Genomic DNA, 21,399 nt, shown 5'->3' with positions numbered 1-21,399 from the left:
TCCTAAGAAACCTGATGAGGTGTAGGTGAAACCGGGATGGGGCAGGAAGAGCCAAACTAATTATTGCCCGTGGTGCTCCCAAGCCTGTTGAGCTTCTGGCTTAGCAGTGCTCCTGAAAATCAGAATCCTTGCAGGGACACGTCTGCTGCTGAGCTCTGGGCCATGGGCTTTCCCCAGAGCTGTTCCCCTCGAGGGCTCTCTGATAGGAGATAAAGGAGTTGGAGCTGCTTCTAATGGGGATACTTGGATGATTCTCACATTCCTGAGAGGATGGGAGCAGATTTAACTGGATTCTCTATTGTTCAGAGATTTGGTGCTGCCTCTCAAATCCTGGCTCCTTCTTCTGCTCAGCAGTCCTTGATTTCTCAAGTGACTGTAAGCCTCGTTTCTCCAGGGCTTTTCCTCTTGTTTGTGGGGGTAGGCAGGAATTTTGAAGATGTTGAGAGTGCTTTAAGTAATCCTGACAACCATTCATCTGAAGCTTAAAACTCTGTGAAGATGTTGGAGGTCTTAATATGACTGTAGAAACGTGGTAGTTATGTTGTGTTCTTATGCCATTTTATTAAATAAGGAGTCTTAAGTACAACTCATTTCAACACAGTTCATTAAACATAAAATTGCATAACATTTTTCTAGTAAACTCAATTTGAGATTTCTCAGTGAATTGTTAAAATACAGATTTTTTTTTTAAAAAAAGGGAGAGACTTTCATGTCCAAGTAACTTCCAGACTTTGCTTTTAAAAGCTAGTTACATGGTGTATGCAAAGCAATAAATTGAAAGGAATTTAAGATTAAATATTGATTTTAATACTAGAGTGAGAAGCAGTCTTGAGATGACAATAAAATGAGTAATAGGGTGATGTGGAGATGCTGCTAGACAGACAGATAGTTGATACAGTAATGTACCAAGCTGTCATTGAAACATCTGACAGAAGAAATGACAACCTGAAATTTCTAGGGTATATGGGAGCAGAGCCCTGATGGAATTCCTCTCCCCACTCCTGCCATGGATAGAGCTGCCACTTAGGAGCAGAGGGTTTGGAAAGGAAATCTCCTGACCTTTGAATGTCCCCCCAATGTCATGCAGAGCCAGGGGCCACGAGACAAAAGTGGGAAGTTTATACAGCAATATGTAACTTTAGAGAACATTAAGTTGTCATTGCTGCTTTGATCAGTGATAGAATATACTTTGATAAAACTCAGATAAAGGGCTTCAGGCTGTAGCATCAAAACAATGCATTGTGTTCCTTTTAGTTTGAAATATATGTATTTCTACAGTCTGTTTTTAAGGAGTGGAATGTGCTCGTGAGAACTGATTAGACCTGGCACACAGACCTAAATAATGGAGGTCAAATAGAATTATTTGTTTTTTACATTTTGATTGTTTGAAAACCTGGGTTTGAAATTTATGGGGAGGACTCATTGTGACACTGTTACATACCACAGAAAAAAATCAGTCTGGAAGTGGCAACAGTTATGTTTGAATTCAGTCATTATTCCGTTTGTGGTGTTTGTTCTATGTGAATTTATTGTCTGCACAGCAAATGAGAGGAAGAAGTAGAGGGTCTTTTGTTGCTTTTGGTGAATCTTATTCCTGTGGAGTTGAATCTAACATATACAAAAACAGACTACAAGAAATTTCATTTTGCAGTATTTCTGTGTATTCTTGCTAGGAGTGTTTGAAGGTGTTAGTTACATAAATGTATCTAGAAATCTATAAAGACTATAAAACCTAACATTTCTAGTTGTTTTAATTTTATGGATTATCAGAGTAGGCTATAAAGCTTAATAGATCATTACTCTGTTCATAGCTCTGGCAAATCCCCTCCCACCTCCAAAATTCTTGGTGGCACCTCTGATAATCTTTGTAAATGAGAAAGTGTGATGGGTAAATGAGGAAGTGTGATGGCTCGTTGCTTGTCTGGCTGCTTTGCTGTGCAACTGTCATCAGGAGTGTAATCACTGTTGTGTTTATTATGATAAAGTGTGTTAAGGATATTGTGGGGGGTTTAGTTTGCTTTTATGCTGTAGGAAAAGTCCAATCTAACCAAAAAAGGAATCTTTAGGATCTTTTACCTTTATTGTTACATAAGAAAAAAAAATCTACATCAAAAGAAAATTCATCTAAGTTACTGCAACTTCTTTTAAGGTGTCATTCCCCTGCTTTTGAAACTTCTTCCCTCAACATGCTGAACCCTTTACCGAGAGCAGAGCAAAGCCTCCCCTTTGGAATTTGATAGCAGGGTTTTTCCTTGCTGGGGCTGGCAGCAGTCGGGTTCTGAGCAGCGCCCGGGGCTGTCAGAGGCGGGTTCTCCATTGTGCAATGCGTGCATCGGCCTGGCTCCATCGGGGAGCAGCGGGAGGGTGGCACTTGGACTAAGTCAGTCTCCCTCGGAGAAATTAACCTCAGCTCAAGTCAGCCTATAGTGCCTCATCTCAGGCCTGCTTCCTAAGTAAAGGAATTGAAGAAAAAGTTGGTTTGTAACTCATCTGTCATCACTGAATTCTTCTGCTGATTATCTGATTGTAAAGATAAGCCTTTACTGATTGCCTGGCTCAAACACATGTGAGATATATGAACCTCTCGCTTTTGCAACTTCAAAACAGATGCTCTTTAAAATACTTGTAAAAGTCTTTGGGTTAGAGCTGTTACCCTAAAGTAAAACTGAACTTCAAGGGAATTTGAAGGGCGTCTCTCATAAACGTTTGCCAATAGCTGTTCACACGGGTGAGGACAGATGTGTATTGATAAGGCTGAGACCAAACCTCCGAGGTGGGGATGTATTTTGAGAAAGATGTTTCCCATACAGATGGTGTTGAGCTTTCTGTAGTATGAGAACGTCTTTAATACCAACAGTCTGTTCAGTGGTGTTTAGTCAGGCTTTCAGAGAACCTCAGCTTTGAACAGATACTAAACTGCAGGTGTTTTTTTCTCTGAAATTTTTCATCAGTTTGTAAATGTGTGAAAAAAAAATGGTGGTAACTGCTTTGCAGTTTCCAGGTTTACCTCAGAAAGGCCTTAGTGATTTCAGTGTGCTGGACTGCCAAGGAGCTCTTAACTTGGTTTTCCTGCAGTGACTTATTTTGGGAGGGTCCTAAGACAAGTTCAAGTAATCCATCCAAGCAAAAACAGCTTTTCAGGGGGATTATGTCCATGCTTGCTGCCTTTACTGACATTGTTTCAAAATAAATTTATCTGTTAATTCTAACTAAACTAATTTGCTAGTAATATTTAATGTAAAACCGTAAAACCTCTTACTAATTTGAAATTTGTGAGATTTCTTTTTTTTTTTTTTTTTTTTGCTTGCACTAAACTAACATTTTTGACCAGAAAAAATAGCTCTTGAAGCTTATTTTTTATAGTTTCTAGCGCTGGGTTTTAAAAGTTAACTGGCTTCCCCCTTAAACTCTAAAGTCTTTATTTATAAAGTTATCTATGAATGTACTTTCTGTCTCTTCGGTTTCCTTGTTTTTTTTCCTTTCTTTCCCTAAGCTCTCCCTAAGGTATGTACAGTGATTAGCAGTATTAACAGGTAGTTGATTTTACTTGTGCATTAAACAAATGCAATTTACTAGCAGGGATTGAGTGCTCAGGGAAGCTTGGAGAACAAAGTCATTCAGTCTTTGAAAGGGAGCAAACACTAACTGTTAATGCTGTGCAATAGAAGAATTTTATAATATATTGATTTCCATTTTGACCATATTGACCAAGTGTAATTTAGTTTTCTGCATACCACTGTGAGAGAGTTAAATTACTGCTTGTTATTGACGTCCTTGTTTTTACTCAGCTGCTCTATTAAATGAATTGAGGCAAAATAAAATGCATCATTTACTGACACTAAATCTAAATGGAAAAAGCTTGTGAAGAGAATGTGTAGAACTCGAGGTATGATGTGAGATTAACCTTCCCGTGGTTCATGTCACACACACAGAGTTTGATACCTGTATTTCAGTTAACTTAATTTTACTGCAGTGGTATTTAAAATAAAGACTTGTGTTTACCTTAGCATTGTCCAAATCTGCATTAAATTGTCATTCTAGATGGAAGGCTTTGATGCCAAGTAAGTGCAAGTGTACTCTAGTTGATAATTATTTAACTTTTGAGAGCTTTATGAACTAAGACTATTTATTTGTGTAGGTAAAGGAATGCAGTTCAGGATTACTCGAATGGGGGGTTTGGAGTGTAATTGCAAGCTGTACTTGTCTGCTTTGTGCTGTTTTGAAACACTAAACAGCAGAAACTATCACTGATTAAGGCAAGACTTGCTCTCAGCATTTATAAAATCAGGACAATGCTAGTGTTGCTTGAAGTCAGGTGTCTTCTTTTTTACTGATAATCTTAGTTTAAAACTGTTAGTAGTTGGTCCATAGCATTTTTCATGCAGTAACCATGTCACTATAGCAGCTCCGGCCTCCCCTTCTGGGCTGGTGAATTCTCCAGGCTGCTGAATTCAGCAGAGACAGCTGGGACAGTGAGGAGGTGCAAGAGAATCTCCTGGTGCTGCTGCTAGAAAAGGATATCTGGATCTATAGTTTTCATGGCTATTATAGTGGGAATATTTCCTGTAAGGTTTAGCCAGTCCCTCCCCAGTAATTACTGTTGCAATTTGTAGTAACTGCCAGTGGCCTGGAAGAACTCTTCTTTTCTTAGGACTTAAGACAGTCCCATCCAGTAGCATTCTTTAAAAAAACAAATATAGTGACTCCACTGCTGTAAACGTGGCTCCAAGCTAAAGATCTCCCTTTGATTCTTTTCCTTATCCCACACAAATTTATAGTTGCATCTTTTTGTTAGGAAGGCCAAATTTGACCCTCAGGGAAGGGTGTTCTGTGGTGTCTCCCAGTAGTACAACGAGTGAGCCATAAATTGCCTTGCTACAACAGTACTTTCCACTGAAAGATGAAAATTGAACCTGGACTATTGCTTTTGTTATGCATTTAGTGGAGAGGAAGAAAAAAACCCTAACTAACCTCAAGAAGAAGAAAGATGTGTCTGTTGTGAGTTGGCTGGAAACAGTTGATAGCAACAGTCACAACAGATTGGTCTTTGTCTGGATTATTTAGACACCAGTGCTGTAATGAGTTAGAAGCCACTAATCTGTGTTTGTCAGAGAGACCACTCTGTTGTGTTGATCTCAAGTTGTTCCTTGGATGAAGAAAGGAAAAAGCTGTCCTAGAATTTACAGCCAGGACTAGCCTTGTCTCTCTGGCTTCCTGAGCTGTCCTTAATCTCTCCTTAGGATGCTCCTTTTGTTTGCCTTGGTTTCAGTACTGGTTTGTTGTATTTAAGGAGCCATCTTCAGCTGTCTGGCATCGTGAGTTCAAATCATCAGCTCTGTATTTTATGCACCAAGTTTTTCTGGAAGGCTTTTCCCTCCCCCTTCCATGTATTGATATTAGTGCACATTGAATGGTGGACGATGTGCAGCAGTAAAGATAGTCAAACATAAACAAAACAAGAGAAACATAGCAGGTCTCATGCTTTATTCATGTCACTTTTGTTTATGTTCTTACCACCCAGAAAAAGGAAAACAGCTGCTCCTCAACAGAAAGATAACAGCAGAAAACTCCATAAATAAGAGACTTTTTCTGTAGAGTGCTAGTAGAATTTTTCATGCAATATATTTGATAAAGTATTATTTTGATTCTTTCTACTTAATTTTGGCTGCTCTAGTCAAAATTTGAGGTATCATTTAATAAAACCGTAGAATAATATGAATACATTAATTTCACATCTCTTGTTTGTGTAACAACAGTACCTTGCTGTGGGGCAGTGAAATAGGCAGAGCACACTAGAGCAAAATGAAAGGATAGGTTGTCTTCTGAAAAAACAAACCAACCAAACAAACAAAAAACCCCAAACCAAGAAAACAGCAAACCTGATAGTTTCATGGCCTTGAGTTACCTTTGTGCATAAACAATTTTTTCCTCTCCCTGTTCCTCTTGCCCTTCCTCCCACCTTTTCCACTTTTCTCGCATATGATAATTTCTGGTATTTTTATCATCTGGTTTATCCTAACTGTTCTCATTGAAACCATCAAATTGTGGACAAAAATGTAATTCCAGACCTGCAGTGAGAGGAAATACAGGCTAATAACCACTGTGGATCTGTGCTCTGTGTGCTGAGAGAAGCCCAGAGTGCTGGGCCCATGGCATTCAGACAGCTGCCAGTTCTGTTAACTGAAGTTTAATTGTGGTGTAAGATGGGGAACCACTGACCTTTAGAAGAATTTGACTTAATGAGACCCTCATACCTGATGTCTATTTTCAGCCATTTTTAGCTGACCTAAAATTACTGTTTAGCAAGGTTGGACTTTATGGAGCCACTTCTCTCACCTTTGCTTGTGAATGATGGCACAAAATAAATAAAGATTGGTACTAAGTTTGCATGTGACATTTAGCAAGGTTGAGGGAAAAAAAGATTCTATTTTGGTATGTTCAGCAGAAGTATGTATTTTTCACTTGGTTTTGGGCTTTGTCTGCTTCTTAAGTGTTTTGGAGGAGAGTCAATGTAGTTTATGGCTGAAGTAGGTGAAACCAGGAATTGGGAACAGCTTTGAGGGGTGTTACGTGACTGTGTTCATTCACAAAGACTGTCCTGCCCCAGAAAAATCTTTTCCCCTGTTCTTTGCAGCCAGAATATTTGTGTGAAATGCAGCCATAAGCATTGCTTTGAAATTAATAGATTGAAGTTTGATCAGCTGGGATAGAAGCTTTCTTCTTCCATAGAATTTTTATGGGTTTGAACTCTTTGAGCACCTTATTTAAAAGTGAGTTATTCATAAAACAGTTGCTGCAGTATCACAAGATGTCTTCCAGTACCTCCTTTTTTATTTTTTTCTTCCTTTAAAAACCTAAGCAAATATTAGCCTATATGGGAGAAATATGAGGAAAATCATCTTCAGATCTGTTAGATTTGCAGACCACTTTCCAAGCTCTCTCACCACAATGCAGAGAAAGAGCTGCATGCAGCAGTGTCAAAATGTAAATGGGATTCAATTTGCCTGCCCCTTTCATTGTCCTTAAATCTAATGATACCAATTTCAGTTATGGTTAAACTTCCTTGTTTGAAGATGGCACAGGTCTACCTTAAGTGTCAATTTGTGCTAGAAAATTTAATTTTTATAGGCTATGGAATGTGAGCTGCGTGGTAGAACAGTAAATGTAATGTAATATATAATAGGCTATTTAATTTATTTTAACCATCTTAAAGTCTATTTAAGTCCTCCTGAGACATCCCAGAGCAGATCTAAAGGAGATCTTCTCCATCAAGCTCTCAGCAATTTAGACTTACACTTCCTGTCTGTTACAGTTTTCAATTGATATTAGTATCCACTTCAAATTCAAATGGCATGTATAGATTTGGATTTTTTTTTATTTGTCTAGTGGGACAGGTACTAAGTTCTCTTAAATATGGAAGACTTCAAGCACTTTTCCTCACTGGTGCATGGTTTTACAGGTCTAATAAGGAAATGCATCTTGTGCTCAGGTTCATGGAAGTTGATTAAAAACATTATTTCAAGAGTGAAGTAGGGTGAAGTTGCACTATTGCCCTTTGGGAGGGAGCAAGTGTAGCCAGTCCCTCTCCTTCTTCACTGTTTCAAGCAGAGCCCTGACTTGCAGCACCTTCTTATAATGATTTTCTGTTCCTTTTATTATGGTTTTCTGTTCTTTTTCTTTCCATTTCTATCCCTTAAGTCTAGAAGTTCTTGCTTTTCCTGCTGTAGGACAATTTGGTTCTCTACCACATTACTACTACTTTCAATACTTGGGTTGACAGCAACCTGAAACCTAATATTTTTAACCCAGGTACAAAATGAGAAATCTAAACAAAGCAGACCCTTGAGGAGCACCACCACTAGTAATATTTTCTCCATCCCAGTAATTTACCATGAGGTGTGATCCTCATGTGTTACCATTAACTAAGAAATTTCATCAAAGAAAGATAAACCAGTATGACATGATTCACATTTGAGAAGATCTGGGCTGCATTTCTCTTCTGCTTTCTATTTATGTTCCAGTCACTGGTTACTCTTGGGTGCTCTTTCCCCTTAGAGTAGTTGTTATGAGATGCTGAGGAACACTGAGCTCACATTAACAGGTTCTACATTTCTTCTCCAGCCCCAGGCTGCTATCCCAGAAAATGTCCTATTCATTGAGAACCCTCGTGCCCAAATCTGCAATTTTGATATATAACCATATATAACCCTTTTTTTTTTTTTTTTCAGTATTCTGGGATGGAAATTTTTTTAAGCAGCCTCATTTCATTTTAGTAATGGATGTGGTAATTTGCAGTGCTTTGTCCTTGTTCCCATGAGGTATTCTGTCTCTGTCCTCACACACACCATTATTCTTACAGGAAAAAATGATGCAAAAACCTAATTTAATATTTGGTTTGTCCTCCTAATTTCTACTCCTTGTTGACATCAGTTCTTCATTTCTTGCTCTTAATCTCTTGTTGAGAAACCATTTGTTTGTCTGTGAGTTCCCATTTTCCTGGCCTCCTGGCAGTTTGCATTAACCTCTGCAGCCTGACCTCTGAAGTGCCAGCTCTCTTTGCTGATCAGTCCCTTTTTCCATTCCTTGTAGGTTCTCTACTTCCCCTTAATATCCTGCTTTGAGGTGCATTCTCATGCAGGTAGGTCTGTAGCCCTTTCCTCTCCCCCTTTTTAACTTTACTGGGATATAAGGACTCAGATTTAAAGTAAACCCTTCCCTCCCATACACTCAAATCCAACTGTGTATGTGTTTCATATATCTTAGGATGAAATTTTGGTTTATGGCCCATCAGGGAAAGGTGGGATTACTCTTGAAATGTAAAGAAAAACTGTTGGTTATTTTTGGGTCATGCAGCTGGTGAGGCCTGTACCCCCAGAAAAGATTAAGGAAGTTTGAATTGCCTTTGGCAATTACTCTATGTTGTATAGGCTGCTTATTTCCAGATGGGTGGTTGTTTTTTTTTTGTTTCCTTCACGTAAAACCATGGGAATTAATTTGAAAAACTGGCATTTAAACCATCTGAATGAGAAATAGATTTTTTTTTCTTGATGGTAGTTATGTTTATATAAACACAGTCCATTTTGTTAGAAAGTCAATAATTTTGGACATTCCCTGAAATCCTTTCCTGGTTTCACTTTTTTAAAGAAAAATATTAAAGGTATGCTGATGTTTCTTTTTTCATTATATTGGGGGCCAAATCTATTTGGCACCTTTTTGTTGAAAACCCCAGCACACAAGAGGACAGTTCACTTTTCCATTTTTCCAAGTAGTTGGGAGAGCTCTTAGAGCAGATGCCAAGGCTGCTTTTTGGAGCTGACTGATCCCTTCTGACTCTGCATATTATCAAGGGAGAAATGGATGAAATGAATTCCCTGGTTTTGGAGCACAATCCGTGTGGGGGTTCCATGTGTGGGGTTTACGTGTGGGGTTTACGTGTGGGGTTTACGTGTGGGGTTTACGTGTGGGGTTTACGTGTGGGGTTTACGTGTGGGGTTTCCGTGTGGTGGGTTCCGTGTGGGTCCCGTGTGTGGATCCCATGTGGGGGTTCAGTGTGGTTCCGTTCCATGTGGGGTTTCCATGGGGGTTCCGTGTGGAGGGTTCCGTGTGGAGGGTTCCGTGTGGGGGTTTCCGTGTGGGGGTTTCCGTGTGGGGTTTCCTTGGGGGTTCCGTGTAGGGGTTCTGTGTGGGTCCCTGCGGGGTTCTGTGTGGTTCCATTCCGTGTGGGGGTTCCGTGTGGGTCCCTGTGGGGTTCCATGTGGTTCCGTGTGGGTCCATTCCGTGTGGGTCCATGTGGGTCCGTGGCGCCGCAGGGCCCCTCGGAGGCTGGAGGAGGGCGCTGGGTGCGGAGCCTGCGCTGAATTTCCGTGGGCTGGGGGGTGTTGCAGTCCCAGTCTGTCAGCCCCTCCTGTGTGCACATTGGGACCATATGGGATTGCCCAGCTCCATGTGCTGGCAGCACTCCCTGCAGATGGACACGGATGGAACGCCCGAGTCACGTTTGGGCTCTCTCTGCCTGCACAAATCTGTGTCCTCCTGAGCTGGGGGGTGGCAGAGCTGCTGAGGAGTTGGGGTTTTTTTCTGGCTTCTGGTATCAGAGTGGGGCTCAGTGCTCTGCTGTGTTGATTTTGATAGTGTTAACCCTAGAGCTAATATAAATTTTAAATTACACTTTTATGAATTTCATTTAAATGTAATTGGAACTCCTCAGTGTGGTCTAATGGTGATGTATAATTCTTGTCTCTTTCTTACCCTTGGGGGTGCTGGGGGAATCTCTGAAAGTCCCTTTGTCAGCTCTTTTTGTTTGGGAATAGCCTTTTTTCTTTTCTGGATCTGCTGTAAATTTCCAAAGTTCACCTCTGGTATATCCTAGTGCTTGATGAGCTGACAGCAAAAGAGATTTGCAAGTCTTCCACTGTGTTTGTTAGCCAAGGCTTCCTGCAGTATTTATGCTGCAAGACTTTAAAAGCAAGGATAATAGTATTTAGTAACTAAAAGCTTGAAAAACTTATTAATGGACTGTTTATATTTGTGTTATTCCTCTTAATTGTTTCCCTTAGCTTTAATGAGATGAAAACCAATTTAGTGTCATTAGTAAGTGTCTGAGCATGTTCTTCAAACTGAGCTTTGAGCACTATGGTGGGGAGTCTGGGGGTTATATCTTTAATATGAGGGTTATATCCTTAATATGATGGCACTTTGTTGTTTGGCTTAGTCTTAAACTTCACTGTGGGTCAGTGGGTGTTTGTGCAACATGTGGCACTAGATGTTGAAAGTGGATGTTTACATCTGGTATGCATTGGGAGATTAAGGTAGAGAGGATGAAGTTTTGGGTATGTGTTTTTTGGATGAAGGATAAAGTGAGAATACTTTTATTTCCTCTTAGATTTGAAACATATCATTCTAGCAATGCCTTTGAAACTCTGCCAGCTTTGCCAACCGTAACATTTATGGGATTTTGGACCTAAACTGAACTAGAGAACTGTTTTTAGTGGCAGAGAAAAAGGTTAGTGCATGAAAATAGCTGGGCCTATTATTGACTGCATGTGGTCAGTGGTTTGGCTGAATGTAGGTGGCTCTTTTCCTGTCACTGTTTTCAAGCATATGGCTTTGTGATGAATATAAAACTCTTTCGAAATGAGATCTGCTGCAGTTCTTTTTGCACAGTAGTCTTGTGCTATTTAGTAGTGATTATTTTCCTTTTGTCATTTACTTTCAATCCTGTAGTAAAAAAAAAACTTTTCAAGTAAAGCTTATTCCTGTTGACATCAAAGCTAAGAGGTTTGAAGAATGTGATCATCTGTGTATAGCAGCTGCTTCTGTCAGTAATATTTCTAAAAGGATGCATAAACTGTGTTGCTGAGTCTTTATTGTAGTTGATGCTGGGATTGTTTGCAGTGGGCAGAAACTCCCTCTAAATGTGCACATGCATTTTGTTTAATGATTACTTGTGTGAAAATCTCTAATACTGAGTTACAACTTCCCTTTCTTTGCTTTTCATGTTTCCAGTCTTGAAAGTAACATTTATAGCAGTTTCTCCCAAGGTGAACTTCTTTTTCCCATTGTGTACAAGACAGCTTGGGTTAACCCAGTGTTTTGTTTCCTTCTTTGTGTGTAGTATACAAGGTGCAACCTCAGAGCTCAGGGAACAGTGAATTTTCTAGCTCCTGCTGCAGAGAGCTTAAGGGCACAACAGGTTCTGTTTAACTTTAACTTAAACAGTGTTACCCTATTTATATCTTTGTAAAAGATCTGGGTGATAGAGCTGTAAATTGTACAGATTGTGGATTGTGTAGATTGTCTGGTGTTTTCAGTGTAGAAGATTCTAGTGAATCTTGTTTTAGCAGCTCTCAGATGCAAGAGCTGATTTCATTCAGCTGAGAGCAAAGTACATTTGGGTCTGCAAGATGCTGAGAACTGCAGCAAGTTTTAGGGGCACAGAGCACTTCATGAGTTGGTTCCATTGCTGTGAAGTATTTTTAAAACAAAGCAAAACTGTTCTGTAGGTTTGGGGGAAATGTTATGGTTTCCTCCTGTTTGAGGGAAATAATATATAGAATTATCCAGTTTTTAGAGTAACTGTAAAAGAATAACTAAATAAACAATGAGGTAACTTGCAGAGCTGCTTAACATATTTTGAGTGTATTTGTTAGTCCTGCATCCTGTTTCACAGGCCAGACACAAGGAATAACACTGCTGCACAAGTGAGGCTGCTCCTGTGATCATGCCTTACACACTTTTAAGAATTTAGTTTGTTACCTACCTAAAAAAATTACACAATACTATTTGAAACACAAAATCAACTTTTAAATTCTTGAAATAAAAGAAAAACCAAACTTCTAGACACTGTAATTATTGCAACGGTAGATTAGAACTTAGTGAAATATCTTCCTACAATATAACATAACAATATCACTCACAAGTTATTAAGAAATTTCTTTTCTAATTTAAACTAGCCCTTTTGAACTGTATCATGAAGACAGAGCTGTTTTTCCCAAGCATGCTGGGTGAAAGACTGTCACTAAGCAAGAAGTGCTATGCATGTGTTTGTAACTCTTCTTGCAAGAGAATCTTAAGTAATCCCTCATTGCATCCTCAATATTTAAAAAAAAAAAATCCTTTGAATTTTCCTGAGTTTGGGGTTGTGCAAAACACTCTCAATATCAGCAAGCTTTGTAATGTGTTTTTGTTTGCATTTTGGTTTTTGGTTTGATTTTTTTTTCCTCTTGTTCTGATTTAGGACTAGGAAAATGCTTGATATTTTGGCAGTAGTAATTGTCACAATTCAGGAGTGCTCTATGAAAGATCTCTTGAATGTGCTGATAAAGGTTCCTAACTGATACTGATAATCTCCATCACCTTCATATTCCAAATCTTTGATACATGAAGATGATGGAGATTATAATGATGCCTCAGGTTTTAGCTTTTATATTTTTCACATTCTGTGCTGCTTTAGTGTGTAGTTCTGAGCTTCACATCAGGGCATGGTGAGCTCTCTGCACGGAGCAGGAGACAAAACATTCCTGCTCTAGCTGGGGACCAAGGACAAATGATCCAAATCTCAGCCCCAAGAGCACAAACCCCGTGGGCTGGAGAGAGAAAAACAAGGATGGGACTGCAGGGGCTAAAGCTGGAATGGGACAATGAACTGCAAGATGCAAATGGAGCAGAACTGATCCCAGGGACAGAGCCCATGCCCGGCCATGCATTTTGGGGCCATTTTGGTTCATCTTGGGTGCAGCCCTGGCTGGGCTCTGGTGCAGCACCTGGCTTGGTGCTGCCCAAGGTGGATCCATGGAGGAGATCCTTTGAATAAATCCCTACTTTATTCTTTAACCCCCCCCAGTCTCTGTTCTAGGAGAGCCTTCACAAGGCATCAGTCAGTATCAGTTCTCAGCATGGGTTGATAGAACAGTATCTACAAAAAAGCAGCATTGCTGATGAGCTTTAATCTTAATTTATGTAGGGGTTTTTTTTTGTGGTGGTTTTTGTGACAGTAGTTACAATTCCCTTGCCTGTTGTGCAGAGGTCGGAGACCTGCGGGAGCTGCAGACCCTGGACATCTCCACCAACCGCCTGATGACGCTCCCCGAGAGGCTGCACATGTGCCTTTCCCTGCAGTACCTGACTGCAGACAGGAACCACCTGTGGTCTGTGCCCCGCCACCTGTGCCAGCTGCCCAGCCTCAACGAGCTCTCCATGGCTGGCAACCGCCTGGCGTTCCTGCCCCTCGGTGAGTCCCACCTGGGGGGTGGGGGGCAGCAAAACAAACTGCCCCAGACATGAAAAGCAAAGCAACAAGTGAGTTTCTTTGGTGGTCCCCACAGGCTCTGTTTATGGAGCTGTCACAGGGATCATATTGTTGGAAAATATGTTAATAAAAAAAATGCAGGTTAAGGTTTCGTGGTTTTTTTTAAAGCTATCAAATTTGCTTTATTTTTAGCTAACCGAGGGGAAAAAGTTTAAATGATGTGCTTAAATATAGTACTGTGTAATCTGAGTTCCACCACTTTGGGTAATGATCTGTTTCTGTTTGCTGGATCTGATGATTTAACTAAGATTCCTCAACTATGGTTTAAAACTTGTTGTGGAGTCCCAGTAACTCCATATAAATTACTTTTCAGCATTAGGAGTGTCAGTACCGCATAATCCAGTGCAGGTTTAGTTTGTGCTGTGTACAGGCATCCATCAAAATTTCCACAGTAGTAGCCCAGGGAGGAATTGATGTGCCTTTTGCTCAACCCTTTGAAAATTTGGAAGCGTGGAAGCAGGTCAGGAGTGGGAGGTGCAGTCAGTGTGTGGGGGTTTGTTGGGGGCAGTCACTGTGTGTTCCCTTTGGGAAAAACAAATCCTCCTCCCTGAACTTGTCACTTTTCAGCCCTGCCACGGGCTAATCTCAGCTGAGATACAGACACACATGCAGAGCTGCCCTGCCATCTGAATAGCCATTAATACTTTTTCTAGAAGACAGAGTTTGGTGTTAATTAGGTGCAGATTAAGTTATGATAATCACATTGGAAAGAAGCTGGAAATTGAGATGGCTAAAAATGAGATCATAATTTCTAAATTAATTACCTTGTATAGGTTTAACTTAATCTTTTCAGTACTAGCAGTTCAGTTTTTAAAGAACTTACTGATCTTTCTGAATTTTTTATCACCTTAGTTTTTATTGCTGGAAACTAAGTGCAAATAATGTCTCCAGACAAAGTGTTGCAGTTATGTCCCAGCATATGCTATTATATAAATGAGAAAACGAGTTGCAGGATGCATCATCCAGATCCCCACTACTAAAACAAGCAAATTGCTTTCCCTTATTTTGGCAAATATTTTTAACTCCCATGAGAGAGGAAGTTAAACAATTTTAATTTTGCAAAAAATCAGTAAGATGAGATGTGAAATTTTAAAGGATAAAAGTTTTTGCTACTTTTGCACTGCACTAGTAGCTTACCTGTGAGCGAGCCATGACCTGGATGAGCCATAGATCTGCCAAAGTTTTAAGTTCAAAAGGAGGAAATAAATCTCTAATATAATGACACACCTTCTTTTTTCTTTATTTTTAGACTCAAATTCAAAACATTCAAAAGGAACTTTTAAAATAACGGGAAACATCAAAGACTGTCAATTGACCTTGTTCAGTAGTTCTTAATACTGACTCACTGGTGAACATTTGGAGATAATTTGCTATCTGTGGATATGAAACTGAATCATAAATCCTAGAGTTCAGAGGAAACGCAGCACAGTATAAATGTAAATGTTTAATTCTTCCTCTGAAGAATCAGAAGGCTTCAGAGTGGTCAAGATGTGATGAAATAAAGTAGAAGAGAGAGTGCATTGAAAAGCAAAAAGATTAAATCTATCTTCTGTTGCTTGGGAAAATATTTGTCTTGGAGTATTGCTGAAGTTAAGGCATAATTGTAGCATTACTTCTGCTTGCTGCACATGTTGGCTGGTGGGGCTTTTGTGTGTGTTCTTACATCCAACTTCACTTTACCAGTTTAATGACTGATAAGGATGCTAAATAATGGTGAAAAACACTGCAGAAATACTTTCAAGTGATAGTCAAGCAAATATTGTCAAAACAAATTTTTGCAGTTAGGGAGCTGTGTTGAAAAGCAGAGAATTTATGCATCTCCTGACAGAATGGTTGAGGTTTTTTCTTATTAGATGTGTCCATGTTAAAAGAAATATGTTTGAAACAAATTGCTTAATGCTTATTAAAGCATTATTTACTTCATTTATTTCACGTGGTGGGTGACATCTACTCAGTCAACCAGGAATCTGTTCTGCCTTGTCCAAGTTTGTCCCTCGTAGCTGCCAGCAGAGCCTCTTGTGAAGTGTAGTGGAAATCTGCATTTTCCTGCTCCTGGATTGATGGCTGCAAGGTTTGTTCCAGCAGCAGCACAGCCCTGCTGGACAGGGATCAGGAGGTTCTTTGCCCTGTATATTCTTTTAAGTTTGCAGGCACATGTGTCTTGGGAAAAACAGTGTAACACTGTTAGTCAGTTCTAAAATATAGCAAATTACCTGATCCCACTCCCTGACTTTCAGAACAGGACCATAAACAAGCAGATGGGTAAACAATAGTGAATTAGTAATTTGTTTTGCAGAATGCACCTAAATCTTGGATATGCCAGTGTTTTGTAAAAATCGTTTTTCAGTATTTCAGTTTATACTGAAAGAAATGAGACACCATGGATCTCAGCCTTAGGAATTGGGTCTTCCTAATGAACTAATTTTTAAGAACAACTCCAGAAATTCTGTGTATAAGTTGAACTGGAAGCTGCATCCTGAACAGTTGTATTATTGTCATGGTAACTTCATGCTCCCTTAGTAAATGGTCTTAGAAATCTGCTGATCATTGTATATCAATCTAGTTACAACATAAATTATCTTTTGACAGAAAATTAACTTTAAATTTTTAGCATTACCAAGTCCTCGGGTGCCTGAAAACAAATTCCACTGCAAGCAGAAATGTGAATCTGATGACACTGCAAAAATAAAAATCATTTGTGTAATAAAGTACAAATACAATTAAAATAGGCCATAAATTCTCAAGTGTACTGGCAGTACAGGGGATGTTATGACAGCAAATATTCAGTATTATATCACTTTATTTGAGGGTTTATGTGCACTTTTTCTTTAGAAAATGGGTCTAGTAATTATCAGTGCACAGTAAACAAAGGTCTTATTCTACCTCAGTATATGCTGCTTTTGTGTCCATGCCCTCACAGTATGGTTAAAAGAGCATCAGTGCAGCCACACAAGGGCTTTTGTTCCATCTTCAGCCATGTGGAATGCATATGCCAGGGCCCTGAGGTTAAAAAAAAAAGGGAAAAAAAAAAGAGGGAGAAAAAGAAAAAAAAAATAGAATTGGGGTTTGTTCAGGACTCATGGCATTTGGTCATTTCTGGGAGAGAGGTCTTTGATCTGAGAGGCTGGAAGGAGGAAAGTGGAAATGTTTTAGACACAGTACAGTGCTTGCAAAAGCCACATGAAAACCTTCTTTGTAGCTTTAGCCTTTTCAGAGATGGGCAGCTTCCTTATTGCACCGAGTTCTTCAGAAGCATGGTTTTTAGAGAACTTTTAACAATATTTGTTGGCTGATATAAGACATAAAAATTAATGTGGATGGGATACAAAGAGCCTTTCAAAGTGATGATTTATTAAAATTTAAACTTTATGGATAATGTTTGAAACTGGGAAAAAATCTTTTGGAGTCTAGAAGATGCTTGGTTATTTAATGCAAAGAAACTCTATCAAAGGAACATTTATAGTTACAGGCTATTTGGCTTTGGGAATTGAATTTTTCCTACTGAGATATTTTGTCTAACATCCAAAAATTTGCTTTAATTACCTAGGAAATGCAGTCAACTCAGAACTTAGAATCTAAACATAGCATAAGATAAAGACAGAGGGAAGAGATGAGATGCAGCCTCACTCCCCCCTCTCAGTGCATATGAAAAGAACAGCTTTAGGGCTTTTTTTGACTTGCCTGATTTTCAGCCCATTTGCATACATCTGTGTAGAAACCAGCAAGATGAGCCTCTTTTAAAAATTTTCTGCCATTCTCTAAATTAATAAGTTAAACAGTAGCACATTCAAGCTACCCCAGCAACCCATAGTTTCCTGCTGGTTTTAGTCTAACTGGCTTCTGCAACACAAGGGAACATTCTCTGAACATTACATGTCCCATCCACCTGCTACCTGTTTTAAATTGTATTTATTTAATTGTATCCTCACCAGCCTTACAATATTTCATGGTGTTACATTGCCTCTGTGTTGCAGTATTTTTATTCATTGTAGGATAACAATGGGGTTTTGTTTCATCTAAAAATATCCCAGAACTTCACTAAACTATTTTCAGCCCTGCAGTGGTGAGCCCAAATAAATCATCTGGTGGAGGTGATGCTCAGCAGCATCTCCAGCAGTGCCCATCAGTCAGCAGAGGGATTTGTGCTCCCATCCTGAGGCAGGACACTTGATGGATGCAGCAGATAGTTCTGTGAGCTGGAATGTCTCTGGGACAGGGTCAAAGCAGCATGTGATGGGTGAATGTGTCCCTTGATGTCCAGTGACTCTGCTTTGAACAAAGCCCAGATTATGGTCCCTGAAACCCCCACAGACTGTTGCAAAGCAAGGGTCTGCGTTAAAGGGGAGAAAAACCCAAAACTCTTTTTTTTTTTCTCTGTTAACACTTTTATTTTAGAAAAGGAGTCTCTTGGTTTTCTGTTGGTATCAGCACTTGTTCTTTATATCAAAGATTTGATATTGTGCCACTCCTCAGCACAAACTTGTAAGGTTTCTGGTGCTCACAGCTGCCATTCAAATGGGTGATAGCTGAAGAGAGTCAGTATATTTTCAGATGGACACACATCTGGGGAGGGATCACTCAAAATATCTGCACTAAGTGGTATTTGGGACTCTTGTGTACAATAAAGCTATTCAGTAATAAAGAAGGGTTTGTATTACCTATTGTTGTAGCAGGGAATGAGAAGAGATCAGTATTCCAAATAGAATTTCTGAATAGAAATATTATGGGATTTGTTTTAATTTTTATTCTTGGTCATGATTACAAAGGGGACAGAAGCTGTGCCCATTTCTCCAGTTACCCTTATTTCTGCCAGCCAAGGTAACTGATAAAGATGGAAGTCAGAATTAGTCAATATTAGTATTGTCTTGCTGTGGCTGATGCAGCCAAATGCTTGTTTATCTTAGTCTCTCTAAGGTCCTCATGAAAGTTTAACAAGTTGGGAGGCACACAGATTATTTGTGTTTTTCATGATGCAGTTTGTCTGGGTCACAGCTCTCCCGTCCTGTGCAGAGGCTTTCAGACTTTGTTCTCCTGGTTTGAGCTTTGCACTAAACATAGAAACCTTTTCCTACCCAGTGTCTCAAAGGGCATGGGAGTGCTGGGTGAGTTGGGCTGCCCAGCTGATCCTACACATCAGCTTTCCTAGTCCAGAACTCTTTCAGACTTTTCTGTTTAGTTCAGTTTGGTGTCTTTTGAAGTGTCTCTCATTTGTTTTTCACTTCTTTTAATAGCAGACAGTTTTACCACTCAGTAGACCTTGCTAATAAGCAAAATTCTAATTTCTGAGAATTCTTCCAAGAAACCTAAATTTTCCCATTTAATTTTATTTTTCTAAGCAAAATAAAATAGATCCATACTCATATGCTTCTATCCAGAGGTATCTTAATAGATTTCTAGTCCACGAAGGCATTACTTAATCATGCTGTACTTGCTTCTTTTGACTACCAGCCATGAATATTTTAAGAGCAGTAATGCAATCAGCACACCTGCAGAAGTATTGATCATTTATTGCAGCCACAACTTTTGATGTCTAACATTCTGCAGTTTAATGCTTTGTGCTTTCTGGGGCTCTGAAATTCACTGCACCACACAGACTCGTTTCTGAATGACTGCACTTGTATTTGGTTAAAGCTAATGAATCCCAGCAAGGATCTCTCCTTGGAGAAGAGAAGGAGGGGGACAGAGCACATTCTTGTGTCTGTCTTGCCCACTTTCCCAAAGATAGAGAAGCTGTGATTTCACTGACATGAGGCCAGTTAATGAAAGCAGGTTTGACCTTATGAACTTGAAGTATGCATGGAGGATTTGAAATCAATTGTCCCTTTGCTTCTTCAAACTGACTTCAGAGTTTGTCAATGTTAAAATTTAATTATTTATAATGGGATTTTCAGGGCTTCTGAAAGGGGGCTTTGTTTTGTTTTAGTAATTTGAAATGCTTGCTTCTAAACAGCTTTTCAGCTCATCCATAATAAAACCATTGGCTGAAATTTTACAACTGAGAAGTACTAATTTATGTTTGCTTACATTGAGTCTGATTAGCTTATTTATAATTAAAGAGAATTGCTTTGCTTATAATTGTCACTATGACATCCTTTCTCCCCTTGACTTTTCTTGTTTTCTAAACCCAGATTTAGGTCGTTCTCGAGAGCTCCAGTATGTTTATGTGGATAACAACATTCACCTGAAAGGCCTCCCATCTTATCTGTATAATAAAGTCATTGGTTGCAGTGGGTAGGTATGAATTCATTCAGATTCATTGTGTACCTGTCCTTGTAAAACTTCTCCTGTATCACACAGCTAGTTATTTTTTGTGTGTCTGTGATTGATTCAGAGCTGATGTTACTTGGAGGGGATTACTGCAGCTCCCTGCTCTGTTTTATTTTTGTAATAAATCTTCTGTGTTAATTGCTGACTTTTGACTATTTTGGTATTAAGGCATAACAGTGAAGTTACTCTGAAAGAATTTGTAATAATAATGTAAGGTCTAGAGCTGACTTTAAAAGTTGGCCAAAAGTGTAGGCTTCACAGAGTTTCCAGAACTAAGGAAATAACAAAATAATTTTAATATATTGCAGCATCTCTTTGTTTCTAAGTGCTCGCATTTCTGTAAGTTGTTGGTCGTATCTTGAAAAGTTATGTGCAGCTCCTTCACTCATTTTACATCCCAGTGTCAGCTTCTTGTAGGTCTTGGTACCTACTAACTAAAGTGACTTTTTTTAGGAGTTATGGATTGACAGGTTTATTTTTACATGTGGATTTTAAAAATATCCTGGGCTGTCTCATGTTTGTGGTTAGAATGCAAGAAAAAAGTGGTCTGTGTAGGACACTGGCTTAATTCTTTCTGCCCTGACACTGGCATAAATTAGGATCAGCACCCCTGATGAATGGAGCCTTACTGGTGTAAAACTGATCAGAAGAGGATTGTCCCCATTACCATCTAATTATAAATTTCTGGTATGCTCACTCTCAGCAGATCTCGCATTAAATATAAATTCCCTCTCTACAGCCTGCACTCTGCTGCAATATGGGAGATGCTGAGTCTTGGCATTTTAAGGTTTTTCTAATATTCCCATGTCAGCTGCTTGGTGATATTTAAATACTTGCAGTTGGATTACAGTTCTGCTGAACTGTGTGACTCGCAAGCTTTTACTAATTTTGTTTTTCAGGAAGGAGAAATTCTAGCCTTTTTTCTTTCAGAACTGATTGTAAATTGTTAGACAGACATTAAATTGACCTTAAATTTAACAGAATTGTATTGATTGTGACCAAAAATAGTAATGATAATGCAGGAGGTGGTCCAACTGCCCTGCCTATTTCAGGTGGTTTTATACAACAACCATGTCCTTTTTTTTTTTTTTAAGTTTTCATTTTATACTCAGTGAAAAGAATTTTATCTTTGCACTGACCTTGGTGAATATCCTACCAGTTCTTTTTGCTGTTCTTACATGTACAGTGCTGGTGAGACCACCTGCTACTGTCTCTGATATTATAAATCTAGTACAGAATTATAGAATCTAGTCTTAAAAATCTGGTATAGAAGAGACTAAAGGTGTTGCAAGTGTTGCAATGAAATTGATTCTTGAATGCCTCTG

General features: G+C 39.2%; 1 protein-coding gene across 8 annotated transcripts in view; it reads left to right on the top strand.

The window, feature by feature from the left end:
- The window catches only part of LRRC28 (leucine rich repeat containing 28), a 52,398-nt gene that overhangs the window by 19,049 nt on the left and 11,950 nt on the right, over positions 1 to 21,399 (top strand). For 7 of the 8 annotated variants that reach the window (XM_071441250.1, XM_071441249.1, XM_071441251.1 and 4 more), the window contains 2 exons: positions 13,523 to 13,729; positions 19,936 to 20,038. In XM_071441250.1, coding sequence (XP_071297351.1) covers positions 13,523 to 13,729; positions 19,936 to 20,038 — 310 coding nt within the window. Of the gene's footprint in view, positions 1 to 8,589; positions 8,639 to 13,522; positions 13,730 to 19,935; positions 20,039 to 21,399 lie in introns of all 8 variants that reach the window. The other variant, XM_071441255.1, reaches the window with a different exon arrangement.

The sequence above is a fragment of the Agelaius tricolor genome, unplaced genomic scaffold, assembly GCF_023055355.1.
Source record: "Agelaius tricolor isolate 1412-34295 unplaced genomic scaffold, bAgeTri1.0.p SCAF_16, whole genome shotgun sequence".
NCBI lineage: Eukaryota > Metazoa > Chordata > Aves > Passeriformes > Icteridae > Agelaius > Agelaius tricolor.
The sequence above is the reverse complement of the archived record's forward strand: the minus strand, read 5'-3'. Positions and strand labels throughout refer to the sequence as shown.